General features: G+C 36.6%; 1 protein-coding gene across 14 annotated transcripts in view; it reads right to left on the reverse strand.

Moving 5' to 3' along the window:
• PATJ (PATJ crumbs cell polarity complex component) overlaps positions 1–21,882 on the reverse strand; it is a 363,430-nt gene that overhangs the window by 270,743 nt on the left and 70,805 nt on the right. For all 14 annotated transcript variants that reach the window (XR_008617259.1, XR_008617260.1, XM_028489331.1 and 11 more), the window contains exons 15-17: positions 21,115–21,249; positions 16,293–16,454; positions 12,959–13,090 (exon numbers count right to left, since the gene is read on the reverse strand). Coding sequence is in view for 12 of the 14 variants with exons in the window: in XM_028489331.1 (XP_028345132.1) it covers positions 12,959–13,090; positions 16,293–16,454; positions 21,115–21,249 (429 nt within the window). In the remaining 2 variants the exon portion in view is untranslated. The remainder of the gene's footprint in view (positions 1–12,958; positions 13,091–16,292; positions 16,455–21,114; positions 21,250–21,882) is intronic.

Here is a 21,882-nt window from a genome sequence, read left to right on the forward strand (position 1 = left end):
CGTCCGCCTGCCGATGCAGGGGAACCGGGTTCGCGCCCCGGTCTGGGAGGATCCCACATGCCGCGGAGCGGCTGGGCCCGGGAGCCATGGCCGCTGGGCCTGCGCGTCCGGAGCCTGTGCCCCGCAACGGGAGAGGCCACAACAGAGGGAGGCCCGCATACCACAAAAAAAAAAAAAAAAAATGTCCACTGTGAACGATGTCAGTCAGAAAACAGGAATCCAAAGATTTTTCTAAAAAGAAGAAAATATACATAGGAGAGAGAGAGACAAGGAAGACAGCCATTCAATCTACTAGTGGTAGGATGGGTGTCGATTAGAAGTCAAGGAACAAGTTTTGAGCCCCCAGCCCGACTGTGTACAGTTTCACAAGTTCTTCATTTTTCTGAGTCAGTTTCTTCAATTGTAAAATGAGAAAGTTGGATACATGACAGTTGTGATCTGTTCCCCTAACTCCAAAATTCTATAACTAAATTTGACAGAATATCTTGAGTCAAATTTGTCATTAATTTCTACCAAAACACTCACAAAACCACTATAAAAAGTAGGGAATGACAGAAGTTAATTCAAAACACAGCATCAGCAATGAAAAAGACTACACTTTGGTCACAAACATGGTATAACTGTAGTTAGTGATGTCTTTTAAGAACTCATAAAAATGCCACTAACTACGCAATATCTAACTTCTGAGTATTCTACCATCAAAACAAAAGATATAACAAAATATATACATGTACTCTTTTTTATAAAAGGAATATTAAAACTTTTTTTTGCCATATTTAGATAGCAACAAAGACATGTCAGAGACTATTACTTGAATTAAAATCACTAGACTAGCTCTGGCTTAAGAATGCAGGATGTAATTATTTATGCTAAAAGAGCATCCTCTGATTTGACCAACAAGCTAAGCATTTACTTTTAGGAAAGAGCAATAAATGTATTTATAGTGAATGCAAGGCAATAAGTAAATGATTCTAATGAATAATGACTAAGCTATCTTATCAGAATCTAACCCCATTTTTTACTATTTTATAATATAGCCAAGTTTTACACGAATCATACCAATTACCACAACACCATCATGTTCAAAGTAAGTGCCCACAAAATACTTTCAGTGCACTCAAGATAAATTAAACTGATATGGTTCCTGGCTCCTTGTGCCTTATTACTTCCTTAATACTATTAGACATTAAGAATAGATTTTTCCACGCATCATACATAGAACGAAACAGATTCTGAGTAGCACAGTAAGTACAGCACACAAGGCAATTAAAGGTGCAATGGAGGGCTTCCCTGGTGGCACAGTCGTTAAGAATCCGCCTGCCAATGCAGGGGACACGGGTTCGAGCCCTGGTCCGGGAAGATCCCACATGCCGTGGAGCAACTAAGCCCACGCCACAACTACTGAGCCTGTGCTTTAGAGCCCACGAGCCACAACTACTGAGCCCACATGCCACAACTACTGAAGCCTGCACGCCTAGAGCCCGTGCTCCACAACAAGAGAAGCCACTGCAATGAGAAGCCTGCGCACCACAACAGAGTAGCCTCCGCTCGCCCCAACTAGAAAAGCCCATGCGCAAAAATAAATAAATTTAAATAAATAAATTTTTAAAAGTACAATGGAAAAGAGGTGCACAGAGAAACTTGCTAAAAGATCAAAATATAGTCTAAAATGGAGGAAAAAATACATAAGCTTGCACATAATTTTATTCTGTATAATTTCATATTTTAAAAATCTATTTTAAACATCATAATAATTTAATTGGTTCAAGCAGAGGCCCACGACTTTCTCTCATCCCCTTCTAGTCTCCTAGTTGACATTCTCCTTGGATACTGAACATTTTCTTTGGATGTTTCATCTCTTGAAAATTTTATGTCATACTGTAAATGTTTACGTACTTACTGTTCACTCCTGGCCCAGGACTTTTGCTAGTTGTGAGGAAAACAAAACAAACCAAACCACACAACTGTCCTTTATCTCAAAGTCCCATCACCTGGCTGAAATGGCTGGGGTTCCACCAGGCTGATGGTAGTATTCAAGGACAAAGTCACACCCTCTATTAAAATTACATTAGTTGAAATGTGAATATACCTAACACAACCAAATTATACACTTAAAAATTAAGATGGTAAATTTTGTGTTATGTGTATTTTACCCAAAAAAATTTTAAGAAGAAAATGAATTTATAAATAAGAAATATCCCATTATCTTCCAGAAAAAAACTATATTAGTTGAAAGTTATTATGATGATGCAAGGAAAGTACAGACACACAAAACTTTTAAAAGCTTTTTAAGTATTAGTTTTGGAATTTATTTTAATTTTCCAAAGAAATCACTCTCAACTTAAGCTAAACAGTTACAAATACCAGCTGAGCGACTTCCCTGGTGGAGCAGTGGTTAAGAATCCGCCTGCCAATGCAGGGGACACGGGTTCAAGCCCTGGTCCAGGAAGATCCCACATGCTACGGAGCAACTAAGCTGGTGTGCCACAACTACTGAGCCTGTGCTCTAGAGCCCGCGAGCCACAACTACTGAGCCCTCGTGCCACAACTACTGAAGCCTGCGTGCCTAGAACCCATGCTCCACAAGAGAAGCCACCGCAATAAGAAGCACACGCACCGTAATGAAGAGTAGCCCCTGCTTGCCGCAACTAGAGAAAGCCCATGTGCATCAACCAAGACCCAATGCAGCCAAAAATGAATTAAAAAAAAAAATACCATCTGAGTGGTACTGTTCAAGTTGTTTAATCTCTGAGACTCGAGTTTCTCATTGTAAGTGGAAATAACAATAATACAGATTTTGTAGAGTTGTTAAAAGCATTAAATGAGATAAGGCACGATAAGTGCTTGGAAAGCCCATAGTAATCACTCCATAAGTGCTTTTACTCTTATTCTTGCTATTACTCCTTCTGTTTCTGTTACTATGAAGATAATGGAAAAGAATTTGATAGGTCATATGTGCTTGAGGAGTTAATTCAACTGAGCATGTGTAATTTAGACCAACAGTGCTATCAATTGCTAAACCATCCCTGATATTACACTTACGTGTTAACACATGACAATGAAGTGCGGACCTTCTACTCTCCAGGTACGTGCCTCTGCACCTGAAGAGAGGCTCAAAGAAGCATGGTGTCCTCAGTTCTCACTCCCCCTTAAAGCCAACACTAAGGGACAGGAGCCATCCCCACACCAGAAACTCCTCTGACAACCATTGCCGCAGCAAGGACATAGGACGCGCTTCATTCTTCTGAAAAGATTCTGTGACTCTTTTTTTTTTCAGTCCTTGAAAGGGCAAGCACTACTCTGTGATACGTAGCACACAAAATGCAGAACAAAACTTTTCCAACTTTGAAACTGCACAGGAAAAAGGCTAGGGAGTCCTGCTGGGAAATACAAGGTAAAACATACATAGTTTCTACTCTCTGGCAGTGAAAAGGTCATCAGGTCTCTAACAAGCTTTGACTAGGTGGGAGGGGTTAAGGCAAGGGACCATAAGGATTCAGGAAAATATGAAGTAAATTTTTTAGAACTGTAGTAAGTGTTTCTCTCTGGAAAGATAATCAGAAATTTTTATCCTCTTTCACTAGAGCCACAATTATGAAGAATCAGTGTTGTTTCTGGTCTAAAGACCGTACTTTCACTCTACTTGACCACAGACTTAGGAGCCCAGCTCCACTACTTAACAACTGGATAATCCTGAGCAAATTCCTTAACCTCTTATCATCAGGTTCCTCATCTATAAAATGAAGATGATTATAGGACCTACCTCATGAGGTTGTAGAGATAATTAAACCAGTGTGTGTGAGCAGTACATAATGACTAGCTATTATTATCATGGGAAATGGTGGTCTTATTTTCTAAATGTTAGAACAGAAAATTTCTCAAAGGATTTTTCATTAAAAGGAATAAAACACGAAAGCTTAGATAGATATTAAACAGTTCACAGTTACTAAAGAAAATCAAGACATAAAATCAGGGCCAAGTTATCAATTCCAGGACACCTCTGTTCCTGGAATGTCCACTACCTGTTTGTTTGCAAGTCATGCCTCAGTTCCCCCATCAGGCCTCCCTGGGTCTTAAGAAACAATCATCACGAAATCTCTTAGTCTTACTTCTACCACTGCTAAAATCATAATGTATTATAGAGAGTTGTTCCCAAGTCTGTCTCATCTATTATATTTTAACATATGCTTATTTATCCACTGTCTCTCTACTCCCAATTGAATTTAAATTCCATGAGGACACAGGGTCTATTGTCTATTTTGTTTACTGCTATATTCCCAGTGTCTGGAACAGTGCCTGACACATAAGATGCCCAATATACATTTGTTAAATATACACTTGAAAGGAAGTATATCTTTTCATCTTTAATCCCGCATACTAGCTCATAAGTGAACAATTTTTTGGAAGGAGATAATGAATAACAGGTATAGCAAGTCTGTGCTCAGATTCTATTTTTAAAAATCATCATCATCATCACCATCAACATTTTTCAGTAACTAGTAACACATTATTTTATGCCCAGAAAAGTGTGGGCATTTATATACATCTTTTATTTAGTCTTTATAACTTTATAAGGAAAATATTATTTCTATTTTAAAGATTATTATATAAGAAAGACTAACAGGCTTGTCCAAAGTCCTAGTAGGGTGTCATAGCCAGAAGGCAAATCCTGGTCCTTTCTGACTCTATGTTCAAAGTGCCATACTGGTGAACAAAATATCTGATTAAAATAAAACACAGAGGGAAGAGCTGAAAGGGGAACCTGAGCCCTAGGAAGTGGTGTGTCCAGATCAGGCAGCCAATCTCCTTTCATGCATCATTAACAAATTAGGCCTTTGGTACCAGAAGGAGGCAACACCACTTCCTGGCCCTCACTGGGGAAAGCAAGGCTCCTCTGGATCACTGCCCGGCTCCAAATGACACCCACAAACAGGTCAGAGCAGTACAAAAAACCAGGCCTTAGGAAAACAGTTTCTCAATACCTGTTGGTGGATCTGATTCCATCTTTCTGCCATACTCTAGGAAGGGCTATGACTTTCATTTACTAGCATGGTTCTCAACGCTGACACCAGAATCCAGTGGGAACTTTCAAAACACACCCACACCTAGAGATAGAGGAACACTGGTGATGAAACACCTCTGGAGGCTATTTCCTCTTTAGACCAACTACTTTAAAAAAAAAATAGTTATTGTTCTGTTTTTAATTACATGGGCGACAGATGCATAGCCCGACTGACATTCACTAACTTCCTGGAATATCTTGAGCATTTCATAGGAGAGACAGAAGTACCGGTATTGCAGTAAACCTGACCACCTTTATGCCTATATTTTAGCTCTCAATGGTCGCTTCATAAACACTAATATATACTTTGGCCATCTCTGGAATACTCACTAAAGGTAATATAACAAATATATCACTTTCAGAATCTCCTCCTCCTCAGCAATGCCTTCTAGTGTGACGCAGAAACAGTCCTTATGAAACATTTGTGAAAAGGAGAGCTACCCTAGGAGAAAGCACCACGACAAGCATTTGCTGCTTGCTCTCTATTCTCTCTCTCCCCCATTAGACACAATGGGATTTTTTGCCAAATTCGTATTCCAGAGGAGCCATGAAATTCCCTCAAAGTTCAACATCAGGCCTGACTTAAGATCTTTGAGGCCTCCTGCTAATTTCATACCCCTGCAGCTGCCTCGCTAAGGCGAGCTTTTGATCTGTACTATCTGGATTTCAAGCTGATATACACACAGCCTCTTTGATCTCTTATTAAGTGGCTTCTGGTCTCCTGATGCCTTTAGTCTTGCTGCACTGTGGTGTTTGGAAGTCAGTCATCATCCTGAGCACACTACAAACTCCACACACCAGGAGTGGGTCCCCTTCATTCACCCACTTTGCAGGCTTGAAAAGCAATCTTTAAGCCATGAGAGAATTTCCCCAGCAGCCACAATCAATCCACTCCATGAACACACTACTAAGAATTATTTTTCAAATGAAGCAGCTTAAAATGATTTAAAGGATACAGAACTTTCCCATAGAGGGAAAGGAAGCAAATCCTTTGTGAAAAGAAATCTTCAGCCCAGTTGGCACTGGAGCTTACAGTACTTTGATGTTAATAAAAATAAATGTGGATAGGATTCAGGGATAGGCAAAGATTGGGACTTTATCAGTCCCAAGTTCCATTAAGCAAAAGTGACCTTTAAATGCAGCTGTGTGGTTTGTACAGAATATATTTCCAAGAACACGGATACTGCCATTAGTAGCAGACTCACTGCATTTTGCTCAGTACCAATATCTTAATCATACACGGATGAACTGGAACCAGAGCTCCTTTAAAACAAAAAAGAAGAAGAAAAAGAAGATAAAAACAGCAACAAAAGAAAAAAACCCAAAGAACAGATACTGGTGGCCATGTTATGCAATCCCATGAGCATTAAAGTGGAACTATATAATAACTTACAATATATTACTGTCCTGTAGATCTCAGATTCTGAACCCAACTTAATAACGTTAATAATATAGGTACTACTACATGTTAAAATTATATCAATACCTATCAAATTCTATATCCCAGATTCTATAAACTAATCAGTTGGCATGAACATAAAGATACTGGGCTTCCACAAGTTACTAAAGACTAGATACTGATAGTAGCATTCACCCAAAATCTCAAATCTTGTGGCAAAATTAGAGTCCTTAATTTCTTCCATTTTTAAACTTAATCTTCTGATAAAGAAGATTAAAACTGGTGGAAAAAATAGGAATAGATTTTGGGGCACTAATATCATAGTCTGAATATAGTTTATGCCCTCTCTTAACTGTAAAGGTCAATAAATTAATTACTGACAATATAAAGTTGAAACAAAGTTGATAGTTGTATATTGCTATCACTTAATCTGTCTATATCATGGAAAACCATTAGCAAATCCATGAATTATGCACTTACTTACACTTTATTTTTCAGGAGAATTATCTAAACAAGGAAATTACATAAGAAGGCATCAATTTTAAGTAGTCTAAATACATGAGTCTCACAAACATTTACGTGCAAGCAGTTTGGTAAAAATGTACCAAAATTTAAAAGATAAATGCTCTTTTGATGAGCAATTCCTCTTCTAGGAACTATCACAAGATTTATTCGCACCTTTTTATAAAAGAGTATGACAAGGATATGCAATACAGCCTCATTTGAAATACCCACCAACTGGGTACAGGAGCTTGGTTAAATAAATTATTGTTCAACAACAATAATATACTATGCAGTCATTAAAAAGAATTAGATAGCTCTATAAATACCAAAATGAAAGAACATATAATTGAGGGGAAAAAAGCAATATGCTGAAAGCATGTATGACATATTCCATTTATGTGTTAAAAAATAAACAACCAGCAAACTACCACTTATATAATCGTGTCTGTATAAAACATCTCTGGGAGGACAGACAAGAAAAATAGGAGTTTTAATCTGGGAGATAAAAAATGAGGGATTATGGTCAGAGGTAGATATACTCATCACAGGATACCACTATGTACCTTTGAATTTTTATGCCCTATGTATATATTACTTATTTTTAAAACATTTCTAATGTGCACAGAAAGTCATTCTGTTGCACATATGATAAGAAAAAAGCCAACTTAAACCACATGTGCATGAAATGTATACACTCCCTTCATATAATTTTTAAAAATCTTTTAAGGAGAATTCCATTTAACAGAGCAGTCAGGCAGAAACTGCACACTAGGTTCTTCTCACAAATACTAAGGCATAACATATCCAAGACTCAGCAATACTGCAACTTTTTATATTCATACTATTTAAGTTTTATAACCCATTTCTTCTAAGAAAAATTAATCACTGTTAATTTTTATAGGGAGGAATATTTTCACTATTATTTTTAATCAGCCATCTTTTGCCTTTGGTCTTTCAAACAGCTTTTTAAAGTGTTACTAACAGTATTTATATATGAATCACCTCTCAATGGCTGTGCTATCATGCTTTCTATTTTTATCTCTCTCAGTGTCTGAGATAAACCCAAAGCCTTTCAAAAATATCTGCTTCGGCAAAAATTGAGTTCAGTCCCCATATCGGGAAGGGAGAGAACTGAGGAATGGGATGTAGGAGGGAGGAGAATTACTGGTTAATAAATTTTACCTGCTAAATCACTGAAATTCAAAAGTATCAAGAATGGCAATATCATGGCTAATGTTCAAAAATTGGCTAACGTCAAACATTTCCAGTGAATTATAATCATGAGGGGTTATTCAAAGTTCAACATAAATCAAAACACCAGAAAATATCCACTCGCGATGTTTAACTTATAAGGTCAAATGAAGGTAAAATCCACAGTTACAAATTTATTTGAAGCTTTTTGGTAGAAATTAAAAATACAGACTGTCAGACTACCTAATAATTGCTTCATTACTGAACACTATCCCACAACAAATTACCTGCACTAATTTAGGACTCAAATTTGTAATTATTTTCGTTTGAAGCAATAAACACTAGCTCTTACACAGTGCATATAAGCAAACTATATTAATTTTTAATACTTACTAAACTTTCATATAAGCATTGAAAATGAGATAGTATCTAGCAGCTTGTCTTTAAGATATGAAATTATTCTGCAAGCTGAAAAAACAGGAAGATCTGCTGCAATAAATTTATTACAGGGACTCCCTGTAATAAAATACCCACGGAAATATCACTCATAAGTAAAGAAGCAGTATGTGTGGTGGTTAAAAGCCTAGATTCTGGCAGCTGACTGCTTGAGTTCAAACTCTATTTCTGCCATATACTAGCTGTGTGAATTTGGACGAGTTACTTAACCTCTCCATGCCTCAGGTTCCTCACTTCTAAAATGAGGATAATGATAGTACATATTTCATACGGTTCTTGTGAGGAAAGCATTAAGTAATTAGAACAGTGCCTAGCAAACAGCAGACACTCACTATATGTTAGCTATTATTAGTGGATTTGTATTAATTATTTGGATTAATATTAGAATTAGTATCAATATGAGCATTAGTGATATTCCAAGGAATAAAAGACATTACACATAAATAATGGGGAATCAAGACAAAGATAACTAGGGAACAGTATGTAATCATACCTAGAAACTGGCAAAAAACTATACTATAAAAACTTATAACCAAATTTCTGAAGAGTTCTATATTGCTTAGAAACAGAGTACACAATTAAGCCATAATATTCATGCTTTTGACAAACTATGCACATCGCTGTTTTCTATGACATGATCTTATAAGGCAAGACGTTACAGTGACCAAGGACTCTTCTAATATGGTATACTTACAGGGCCAGATTTTAACGAGCCATGACATGAAGCAATGCCTAGGCACAGTTGAGACTAACAAATATCTTACCTCCTTTCAAATCACAGCCAAAAAAGCTACAATCACTTCACCTTAAAATTTAATGAGGAGACTAACAACCTGAATCATATTTACTAAGTCTTCCCTGTTGCTTTCTCCCCTTCCTTTGCCCCAATTTATTTAAAATGCCTTTCATGAAAATGAAATGCCACACATTCCTCTTTGGCCATATGACTGAGCTGTAGAACTGCATATCAGATTCAGCTCTTTCATTGCAGGTACAAAGACCTGCTTATTTTCTCTGCTCAACTACACAATTTCCATCACTGGTGAATCACTGAATCCCCTATCCAGACGGCCATCCCATCGTTCCGTGGCCAATTCAAGATCCTTTATGTTCTCACTCATCTCTTCCTAAAGCTTGGCTCAATTTACGTAAAAAGCAAATTTCTGGCCAATAATCCACAAATGGGTAATTCACATATGGCTCATCAAGAGTTGGCTGCATTTTAGAACGTAATTTTACAATTAAATTTAGACTTCACTAAACAAAAGCATCTACTTATTAATTTTCCTAATCTAACTAGTTAAAAATTATAGAACACAAACATATTGTAGTATGGCTCCATCTCTGAGGACAATATCAAGACTTTTTGTGTTTATTTTCTAAATTAGATTACTAATAATACATTTCCATAATAATCTAACATTTCCCACTTATTTACATGTTAATTTACTTAAACCATAATAATCCTTTGAGCTAAACATTATTATCCCCATTTTATAGATGAAGAAATTGTAAAAGCACCTACAAAATATATATTGTATATAATTTTGCCAGGCTCTTGACAGAGTTCTTATTTTTCTAGAGAAAAACTCAGTAGTGAGAAAAGTGGTTAACTGAAATTAAAACACCAAAGTAAATTTTCAATCTCTTCAATACTGCTAATACAGGTCTTTCATAACCTGGAAACTCTCCCACTATACTAAAATCTTTTCGCTGTGGCTAAGATGTTTCTACAGCACTTCTTATACAAACTATTCTAAGCTTGGGGGTGAGCATGAAACTCTGCATCAGCCCTGTTCAGCTGACTAATAAATTCATACAAGAAGCATCAAATTCGGGCTTCCCTGGTGGTGCAGTGGTTGAGAGTCCGCCTGCCGATGCAGGGGACACGGGTTCGTGCCCTGGTCCATGAAGATCCACATGCCGCGGAGCGGCTGGGCCCGTGAGCCATGGCCGCTGAGCCTGCGTGTCCGGAGCCTGTGCTCCGCAACGGGAGAGGCCACAGCAGTGAGAGGCCCGCATACCGCAAAAAAAAAAAAAAAAAAGAAGCATCAAATTCAATAATAACCAGGAACGTGGCCTTTCATGGCTTCTGCTAAAACTTCACCTGGCCTTGCAAAAAATATTTCTGAACTTTAGAATTTATCACCTAATTACAACAAGAGATGGTATCACCAATTAATTAACTTGCCCAAAACCAAATTTTAAATTGTGTTTACGTGCCATCTAAATGTCACGGGGATAACAGTTCTACATACCACTGACAAACAATGAAAACGTGCTGTGTACAACTATAAGTGTATTTAAGATTGACTTAAGAAAAACATTCAGTTTAAGACTGAATGTTTTTTCTTCCAAGGTTTAGTTGCAGAAATAAATAAGCTGAGCCCTTTAATGTGAATCAAAGTAGCATTTAGAAAATGAAGTTTTTTTCTATCAGTTCTCCAATAAACACAAAAGCAAGAAGAATATCTAACACTTCTTTTGCAGCAAAATTACTTCATATAATTTGTGCAGAAATAAACATCAGTATGTGTAATGGTGATTGTGAGGAAGATGGGATAGGGGGACATCTAGAATTTTACAAATAAAAAGATCCAAAAAAAACCAAAGGTATGTTACAATGCATATATATATATTTTTTTAAGTGTAAAACTCAGAACTGATAAAGGAATTTTTCTCTTAAGCAGGGATTACACTGTTAAAGACTATCAAGTTTTTCTTTCCATCTTTTACTGAACTTTTTGTTTTTCTTTTTAATTTCTGAAGCACCTCTCTAACACGTGCAATATTCAAAATATAAAACTTGCAGATTTTTTTAAGAGGGTAAGAGCAATCATTATGATATATTTATAAGAATGCAAAATATAGATTCCAATGATAATGAAAATGTAGCTGAATATCTAAAACCACATCTGAAAAGTGTTTTCTAAACTAAATCCCAATTATCAACATGTTAACAAAAAAACCCACTGAATATGTTCATTTAGTCCCAATTAATTTTGGCTAACCTAAACTTTATTCAATCATTCTGCAAATATTTATCAATCACCTACCATGTGCTAGGTAACAGAGCAACACTGGAGAGGAAAAAAAAAGTATCAGTATGTGCCATTTGCTTTATATTTATATGCCCTAATAATTAATCAATATATAAACTTCCAGAATCTTACAGTATTAATATTTCTTGAAAAAGATATTTCCCAAAATATGCATTTTTTGGAATCAACAACTCATAATTCAATAATATTCCAAAGAGAACTTCCAATAACGAAGAGGGTTATCTGGCACAGAAATATGCCAGCAAAAATAAAATAGATATAATCTATTTCAGTAATCTTAAAGCACACTGCCAAAATACGGAATTTAATGTTCTTACATAATGCTCAAAGTATTTTTCTTTCAATCTATTCCTGATTGCCTTATTAAAAAAAAATTGATTTTTATATCACTTGGCATTTTATGTGCTTTGATAGAGTACATTTTGCTTTATTAAACCACAATGTCTTTAGGCAGCACTAATGTATTAAAATATGCATCTTAAAACTGAAGAGATTTCTTGCCAACAATTTTAATTCCCCATGATAGTCAGATGGTCTAAAAATACTTTAACTGGTAAACTGGTATAACATACAGATGTCTTACTGTGACCTTTCACTTTGCCACCCCCAAACCAAATGCATCAGTAACTTTACTGTAGTTATAATTGGGGTACATATATGTTCTATATTAAATATATGTTCTATATATATGTTCTATATTAAATATAAATATAAGCTTCACCGAGAACATTTCTACTCAGTTATGCTCATTGAGATTAATAGGTAAGCAAAACTATAAAAACCTTCATGTGAAGGGAAGGGAGAAGAGAGTGAGAATTGGGAATGACTGCTAATATGTATGGGGTTTCTTTTTGGGGTGATGAAAATGTTCTTAAATTAGACTGTGGTGATGGTTGCACAACTCCAAATATACTAAAAACAACTGAACTGTATGCTTTAAATGGGTGAACTTTATGGTGTGTGAAATATATCTCAATAAAGCTGGAGGAAAAAATCCTCCATATAAAAAAATTCATCAAGTTCCAGTCTCTAAAAGCATCCATGGATATAAAACTATTCCTTCCCTTATGTCCACTTATTACATCATCTATCATTTTATTCACTAAGGGAGCTATCAATTGTAATGGTAACAATGGAAATTATAACACCCCACCTTTGGACAGTAGCATTATACATCAAATAATTCAGTTTTGCCTAAGTCAGTGGATGCCTTAAACAATTACTACTTCATATAACTTTAATACAAACTAATTGCTCCAAAAAGCTCTGTATAGGTTCTTATACCTGGTAATCCAAAATGCTGAATCCCAAGCCTTTCTGATCTTTTACTAGTTCAACAATCTTGACTTCAGGAGACCACAGGGCTAATTCCCCATCGTCATCTTCTTCAGTATTGACATCTATATTGTGGTCAGCCTGAAATACCAAAGAACATAAATGCTTCAATACACTGTCCTTTCAAGTTTGAAAAGAATTAACGTATCAGGAATCTCATAGCTTCTTCTCAAAATGAGGATACTCTTTGGCATGCATAGTTTTTCTTTTTAATTTTTTTAAAAGGGGCATGCACTGGGGCACGTATACTTTAGTATAAAACCTTCATGAAAATTCAAGCACTTAAAAAAACAGGTTGTTCATATAGTTTTGTTCTTTTTTTTACGTTAAAGTGTCTGTTTCATTCAAAGTATTAACACTGACCTCTTATACTAAAATGAGTTCTGTCATCCCAGTAGAAGCATAAAAGGAAAAATATGCAATTTAAGAAGATATGAAAACATCACACAAAATCAAAGCTTTTAAGATATTTAAGTAGCAATACCTGAATTCATAATTACAGTCAGAGACAGAGAGAAAGACACCGACACAGAGGCCAGGACAGGACACAGAGATACCACTTCTGCTGGCTCCTAGTTTTCAAGAAAAACTTTACTAGAAAAATAAGGTGAAAAAAAATCCAAGTCTTTGGGAATCATGTAAGTCTAAAAACAGGTAAAAATCAGAGTTGAAATAATGAAAACCTGATCTTGGAGGAAGGAGGTCAACAAAACTACTCAGTACACAGATGCTCAGCTGCTTTCCCTGACTCCACACCCACACATCCCCTATTCCAAGCTCCCTCCTTTCAGGGAAAAGAGTCACTGCCACATGGAATTCTAGAAAGCTAAATGACAGACGGTCAATGAGTCGACTACGCAGAAGAATAGCTGCTCCAACCTTCTGCTTTTATACTATTTATAGTACTGGATTATGTTCATGTGATTTATCTTCCCCAAATACTCTGAAATTCTATCTGAGGCTCAAGAATTATCTTCTTTTTCTTTGTGGCCCTAGCAATTAACAAAATGCCTGGCTTCTAGGCTAGAATGGTGCGGGCTGTCATAGAGTTTACCATGGTTATCCCCTCAACCTGCAACAGTGCGTGGCTTATAGTAGGCACTCCATACATGTTTGTTCAATACATAATGAATCAATCACCCATCTTTGAGTGGCCTTCCCTTGAAACTCTTTTTAAATAAAGCTATAGACTAAATAATAGGCTTCAAGAAGTCTACTTCTAAAAACTTGGAATGATCTTAGTAAATAAAATGGAATAAAATAAAATGTTGTACTTCCTATGAATATAATTTTGAGTGACCTGTATAAGACAATCCCTTTAACGGAATAAAAGCTGGCAGATGTGGCAGGCAAAGGGACCCCTCTATTATGGAGGAGTAAGGCACCGTAGCTAATACAAAAACATCTTAAAATTAGGGCTGGACCAGATCTCAAACTGTCCCTGCAGGACATGGTGGATTAAATCTAAACATGGGAACGATTTCTTGGTTCTTGAATTACAGAACTTGAAATTAGTGGGAACGTTCTGGATCAATAAACATCTGTTTATATCAGTCTGATGTGAGGAACTGATAGATTTAAAAAGAAAACACTTATACTTTCCAATAAAAAGTAAAGTTACAATGGTAATACAATATGATTGATGTTTTACTGAGGTATTTAATACCTTTACTGATTAATAAGCATTAGAATTTTGTCTGAGCTGATTAACAATATAGGGTTGAAGAACCTAAGATCGTATTGGGATAAATGAAAAAGAGAGAAAAGAGAGCCAGGATTTTAAGAAACTACATATAATTTTAAAACCCAAGTTTATAGAAATTTCAAGGCATCCAACATATATAAGATATTATACTCCAACCAGAAATATATCACTTTGATACAATCAATTCTGCATAACGCCTGTATTTACAGAATAGAAAGCAATCAACTAATGGGCAGCAAGGATGACACTGAGCATAATTCAAAGCTGTTGTTTACCCATTGTGGTAAAGTATGACAGATGGGAGCACAGAGTCAGCAAGCGGAGTTGGTGATTTACACACCCTGTAAGATTAGATTAACGGCATTCTTATCAATAGAGGTAAGCTAACACCCACATTTAATTTTAGTAAAGGTTGCAAGAATCATAAAAGTGTGGTGCATTTGAGTCCCTTCCTTGAAATACGTTTACCAAAAATAAGCATTAAAAAAAATTATCAATCAACAATCAATAATTTACTAAGCACTTTGTATATGTGCAGTAAAGAATAAAAACACCAAGAGATAAAAAATAATTCTAAGATTTGGCCTCTGCCCACAGGAGCTGATAGTCTTCTTGAAAAAACAAACTTAATATACACTAAAGTATCTGTGACTACAGGACAGTGCTACACTCTTGTATTAGGAAATCACAAAAAGGGACAGGTGAACAGGAGGAGTTGAGAACAGCCATAGCTAATTTTTACTGAGCACTGTCCTTATGCAAGGCATTGTGCTAAGAACTTTGCACGCATTACTTCATTTCCTTCTCTCACCAGAGATGAGGTAAGTACAATGAGTATCTTCGTTTTTCAGAGGAAGAAGATCAACAGAAAGTCAAGTTATTTGCTCAATCATTCAAATCATTAAGTGGTAGAGACAACATTAGGGTCTATGTATCTTGAAAATCAGACTGTAGGTAGGCAAAAGGGAAGGCCCTGGGTATCAAAACTGGTGTTAATGGAATTATAATCTAAAAGAGTCTGGAAAGGGGAAAAGTGACATAAAAGTTACAAAAACATAATTTGGAAAAGCATGTGCTTAAAACTGTTTTCATAATTACAATGCTCTTTTAAAAAAAAGTGTTATTTTATTCTCTGACCTTCTGAAGGCTTTTACAGCAATTTTTAGACTCATTTCAAAACTGGTCATAGATCTTCGTGTTTTTAAAGCTCTGAAAAAGGGAAGCCCATTAGATATTCAATACTTACCAACATCTTAAACTTGTTAAGATGAACTGAGTTGAACTGGGAGCCAAAAGTAACGAGCTCAGGTAATTACTAAAAAAAGGTTTTCTAAAATCAAAGTGCATGCACATTAATGTTACCAACCTTTCAAGTTACCAAAAAAAAAGAGTAAAGTTTCATGACATTAAAGAAAAGTAACAATTTGAAAAGCTATGCATTGTTGCCTTTGAGAGCTACTGTTGTCAAACAAAAGAGGAAGGTTTTTCCCTCCCCCTTCATATTGCAATACACTCTCGGGACATCCCTGATGAAGGGGCATGCCTATGGGAACCACAGTGCGAGTATTCATTTAGTACCTCCATTTCAGGAAAAGAGGTGTCAGTGGTCCTTGGTTCATCTACAGAGGCTTCATCATCAAACAACCGTCGACAGCAAACCAAGGTAAAGGGGGGCGGCACTTCTTTAAGAAAGGAGACTGCCTCTCGGCGAGACTTCCCATAGAGCTGCACTCCATTGACCTAGAAAGATAAGGGATAAGTCAGAATTGAGGAGGCCCCAAATGAAAAAAACCAAAAATCTCTTGCTTACGTCAATCTATCAAAGTGAAAACAGGATAATCGTTTTATTTTCCCTGTAAACAAAGGGCCTAAATTTAATCATTTTAGTAGTACAAAAAAACAGAAATCAAAAAAAAACCCAGAAATCCCTAAAATTTATAAAAATTAAGGCTAAAGTTTTGCTGAACTTGGGTGAATAAAGTATAAAATGTGCTCAGAGTACAACTATTACTGGGTATGTGATTTGCCTAATTTTTCACACCTCCCTGGCTTTCTCCTTTCTATACTACAATGTTGTATTCTCTCATCTACTCCCCATCTCTCCTTAAACACACTAAATATCAATGATAGCCTTCTTAAGACCGCTTCCTTTTGCTTTTCATTTTGTAAGCATATCAAGAGAGATATTAACACTTATTTTTAAGGCTGTTAAAAACTGCTCAACTTACAATGTGTAGGTAACAAAATCTAGGATACTTGGCCATCAAAATTTAGCATCAGTTCACAATTTTCTTTCACATCCCATAAACTCTTAATACCATCCTAGAAAAATCACCTCTGTAGAAAAGAAATACACATAACTTTGCCTCAGATCCATTCTTACGTACTCTGCTGACACAGCCATCAAGTGTAAGAAGTGTGTCAGATTTTCAAATTGTTTTATACAAGGGTCCCACATGTTTAGAAGAACAAAAAGATAATCAACTATTCCTTATTAATGATTAATGCTTATCACCAAAAGATTATCTAAATTTCATATTATATATAGTGCATAGTAACAATTCTTTGCACCAAAGATGATTTAGAAACATGTCTATTCTAATTTTTTATATATATGACTTTAGCTCAAGGAGCTCCCTCATCTGTCTGCCACTCCCAAAAAGCTGAGGCATAAACACAATCCAGGCAACATATAATCTTTTCACATCTGACTCCTACCTTCCTGGCAGGATTCAGCAGCATTATTAGTTTTAAAAGTATTTCTGGTCTGGCCTTAATTTCTGACAGGTGCAGTGCTAATGTCCAGATAACTGGCAGGGTTGACTTTCCTGGGAGGAACGTTTCCACGAAATCTGTCAAAATTGCTCAGAGAATAAGAGCACAGTGGGGTTTTGGAAGCATCCCATCAACAGTGGTCTGAGCCCAGAGTCATTCATCCCTTGGAACCACTCTCACCTGTAACATACTCAGCACTTAGCCATCAGACCAGACATAATCTCCCTGCCTTTCAATTATTTACAAAGAAATCACCACATAGTAAAGAGGCCCACATGTGTTTCAGGGAGCTAGTCCTAAAAAGTAATCATTGTCTCCCAGGACTTTATGACTGAGGAAGGGGTCCAGAGGATAGCAAGCTCAGCAGCACATGAAAGGTTTTTCCTGGAAGAACTGCAAGTCAATCTTCACACAAAAATGGGGAGGGAGGTACTTGCCACAGGTCACACCATGTCCATGGTGCCAACCAGTGCCACGAGCACAGAAAGTTCGAAAATCAACCAAATGGGGAGTAACACACTGAAAATAACACAAGCGGATTGATACAATCAAAGCAGGAATGCTACTCTTGCACAAGTATTTTAGCTTGTGTTTCACATTACTTCAACAAATTTGAAAATCACTTTTCAGGTTTTTATCTTGGTGTACATTTAAATATTTATCTAGCTCATTATTTATTCATTTGAATTGTCTCCAATTATTATAGCAATGCCTGGTAGTCCTCCACACCACTCTATATGGCTAAAGGGATTGGTCACATTTCCCATTAGCAACTCCTATCAAAAGGGATTTATTGCTGCTGTAAATAGCTGCTCTGGGCTGAGACTTGGCACAATGTTCTAACCCTGAAGCATATTTGTGTTCCTAGTTTTAAGCTCTAAGGAGTACATTAGACAGACACACACACACACACACACACACACACACACACACACACACACACACATATACAGTTCAGGAGTTTATTTGGCTAACTTTACAGAGACTTTTTAATTTCTGTATTCAGTTGCTCAGAAGCAGCCAATTTTTTTTTAACATCTTTATTGGAATATAATTGCTTTACATTGTTGTGTTAGTTTCTGCTGTATAACAAAGTGAATCAGCTATACATATACATATACATATATCCCCTTATCCCCTCCCTCTTGCGTCTCCCTGCCACCCTCCCTATCCCACCCCTCTAGGTGGTCACAAAGCACCATGCTGATCTCCCTGTGCTATGCAGCTGGAAGAAGCCAATTTTTATTCTAGAGTTCACAATATTTTTCTAGACTCTTCAAACCTCTTAAGTCCTGTCAAGTCTCAATTATTCAGACTTTGTGACTAGAAAACTCATACACATGTATTCATCTGCAGAGTACATGATACTGGACAAGTATTGTCCCACTACTTCATTCAATCCCCATTCAATCCTATCCTAAAAAGGTTGCTTATGTCTTTTCACGGTGGTCATGTTGCCAGTATCTCACAGTGAGATAATGTATAAAGCATTATCTTTACATGGACAATATTCCATTAGATCCTCACAAACATAGAGTGAAGTAGGCATTTATTGATGAAGAAAATGATTCTCAAAAAAAGTGACATGCTAGGACATACGGTTCAGCTGTGGCAAACTCAGAACCAAAAGCAGCTCTCTGACTTGCAAACCTGTGCTTCTTTTCCTATCCCAAGTTCTTTCACTAGAAATCTATACTTGTGAATTCAACCAGTCTTCATGCTACCTCATTACATCACATTCTATTACAAGGGAGAAGGCCCATGAAATTCCAATCTCGGCTAAAGCACAAAGGACTCAGTTGATGGCTGAGATCACCTACACTTGCTCTACTCAGATCCAGCCAACATTTCTTTATCACCTACCAGGTACTAGTAGTGAATTATACTTAATGGTACTGAGCTGTAGACTAAAAATGCTTTAAATGATACAGTTTATGTTATGTTTATTTACCACAAAAAAGTAAACTAAACTGGTTTTTACTCATACTTCCATATCTCTCAAATAAATATATCTCATTTCTCAATACCTAATTACTACATATTATGGCAATGTTTTCCAAATGGTCTCCAATCTGCAGATTATCATGTGTGACACCACAAAGTTATGTCATATAATCTGCAAATCAGAAGAGAAAGACATGATTCAGCGCCAAAAAACCCGTAAGTGACAGCGTAAATTCTAGGGCATTAATCCACAATAAGCATCCCAATATCATTACTTGAACACCTCTAAAAATAAGCCATTTACTACATCTTAAAGCAGGACCTGGCTTCCCATGCTTATGATAAAATCTGCCAACAGTCACAGCACTTTTCTCTCTGACCTCAAAACTCAACTCGGAATTCTCAACATACTCCTCCAGGTGACTGCACGCTACTTAAAAAACCCAACAAGAAGCCTATTTGCTATTCTTGCCATCCCACTTTAAGCAAATATAAATTTTAGAAAGAAATCTCTACTTCAAGGCCCATGGGATTCTAATCTTGGCTAAAGCAACTAGGTTGACTCTATTAAACCCAACCTAGGACTTCCTGTGGATCTAACACTTGGGAGAACCCTCTTCTATACAGCCTTCTCAAAGTTTGACCATTCCCCGTATCTTTTTTTAGAAGCTTAGAAAGTAGTGTGATGTATTGAAAAACCAGTGAAATGGGAGTTAGAAAACATGAACTAAAGTCATCACTCTACCAGTGTATAAAGTTAGGGGAAAGCAATGCCTTGTTTTCTTATCTGTAAAATTAAGGGTTGTTGCTTGGTTTGTCTGCTGTGTTGGCTATAGAACTTTCCAATCTAACAAAAGCTCTCAAGGCAGTCATGTCACAGCAGAAGTACTCTAGAATTGCTCTGACTGAAGAGAGGCTGAGAAGCCTAAGTGAGCGCAATAGAGGCTGCCATCATGGTGGGGAGGGAGTCCCAAGGAGACAATCTGAAAGCTAGTCAGTAACACATAAGCCTGAGGTTATCCAGCTCTAATCCTTATTAGAAATAATCAACAAAACCTGAAAATAAATGTGACTACATGTTCCAAACAAGGGTCAGGGGTTAGATTCTTAAAAAGAATTTAGAAAAAAAAAATACTAATTATGCTATCAAACTAAAACAGGACATTAGCTTCTTTCTTAGTTAAATAAGCACTCAAAAGGACATCTCAGGAGTCCCAAAAGATGGGGAAAATGAACTGAAAGTATGTTATCTACTTCACTTATCATTACATAAGTTGTTAGTATTTTTATTCATCTTTATTTTTCCCAGCTTTATTGAAATATAATTGACATATAACATGTAAAAGTTTAAGGTGTACAATGTGATGATTTGATATATATATATTGTGAAATCATTACCACAATGAGGTTAGTTAACACATCTATCACCTCACATAGTTACCATATTTTGTGTGTGTGTGTCTGTTTATGTGTGTGGTAAGAACACTTAAGATCTACTCTTTCAGCAACTTTCAAGTACACAACACAGTTTTGTTAGGTACAGTCACCAATTATTTTCCAATCTAAGTAGCTCACATTACATTGGTATTGATGATGTAACTCTGTGGATTTCTGGTAAGAACACATTCTCCTACAACTGAAAAATTCCTGCCCTGTGTCTTTTTCCCCTCAAAAATTTTACCTCAAGAAGCTCATCTTCTGGCTGTAGGAGGTTCAGTGTATCAAGAGGACCACCTGGAGCAATCGAAGAGATATAATGGTGCCCATCAAAGGAATCCACTTCCATGCCAAGCCTCAGAGTGTGAATGGGCAGCAGCTGCAACAAAACACAGAAAAGTAATATAAACACGATAAGAACACATCTGGCTGTTAATCCTCTATCAAGTATTTTTTTGACACGGAAGCCCCATCCCCTGAATCAGATCACCAAAATCCCAAAAGAGATAATAAGGGGAAAACTAGCCTCAAGTAAAACATGACGTCATTTGTCATCTTGTTCTCACACTTGTCCTCTCAGATTCCTTGGGAATGGAGAGACAGACGTACAAAGTCTCCAGTTCTAAGCTCCAAACTTCCTAGAGTTCCCTGTATGTATTCTGTGTTTCACTTTTCTGCAGGGCTTCCCATCCCTCAGGACATCTAGCTCCTTCATATTACCTAGTTCCACTCACACTTCAAAACTAAAGCAGTATCACTTCCAGAAAGCCCTTCCTGATATCTGAGCTAATCTGCTTCCATCTGGGGTCCAAGATCACGCTGTACACATCTCCATCACAGCTCACAATATACTGCTTTTAAAATTCCTATTTTCTTAACTGCCCCCCCACTGCTTGAGGGTATCTTTTCTCTCTATAACCTCAGGCCCTAGAATAGTACCAGGCATCTGAACATGGGCTCATTACATGTTATCTGAACTAATCCATGAAAGATGGTACCTCTTTCAAGATGT

Source organism: Physeter macrocephalus, chromosome 4 (assembly GCF_002837175.3).
Source record: "Physeter macrocephalus isolate SW-GA chromosome 4, ASM283717v5, whole genome shotgun sequence".
Lineage (NCBI taxonomy): Eukaryota > Metazoa > Chordata > Mammalia > Artiodactyla > Physeteridae > Physeter > Physeter macrocephalus.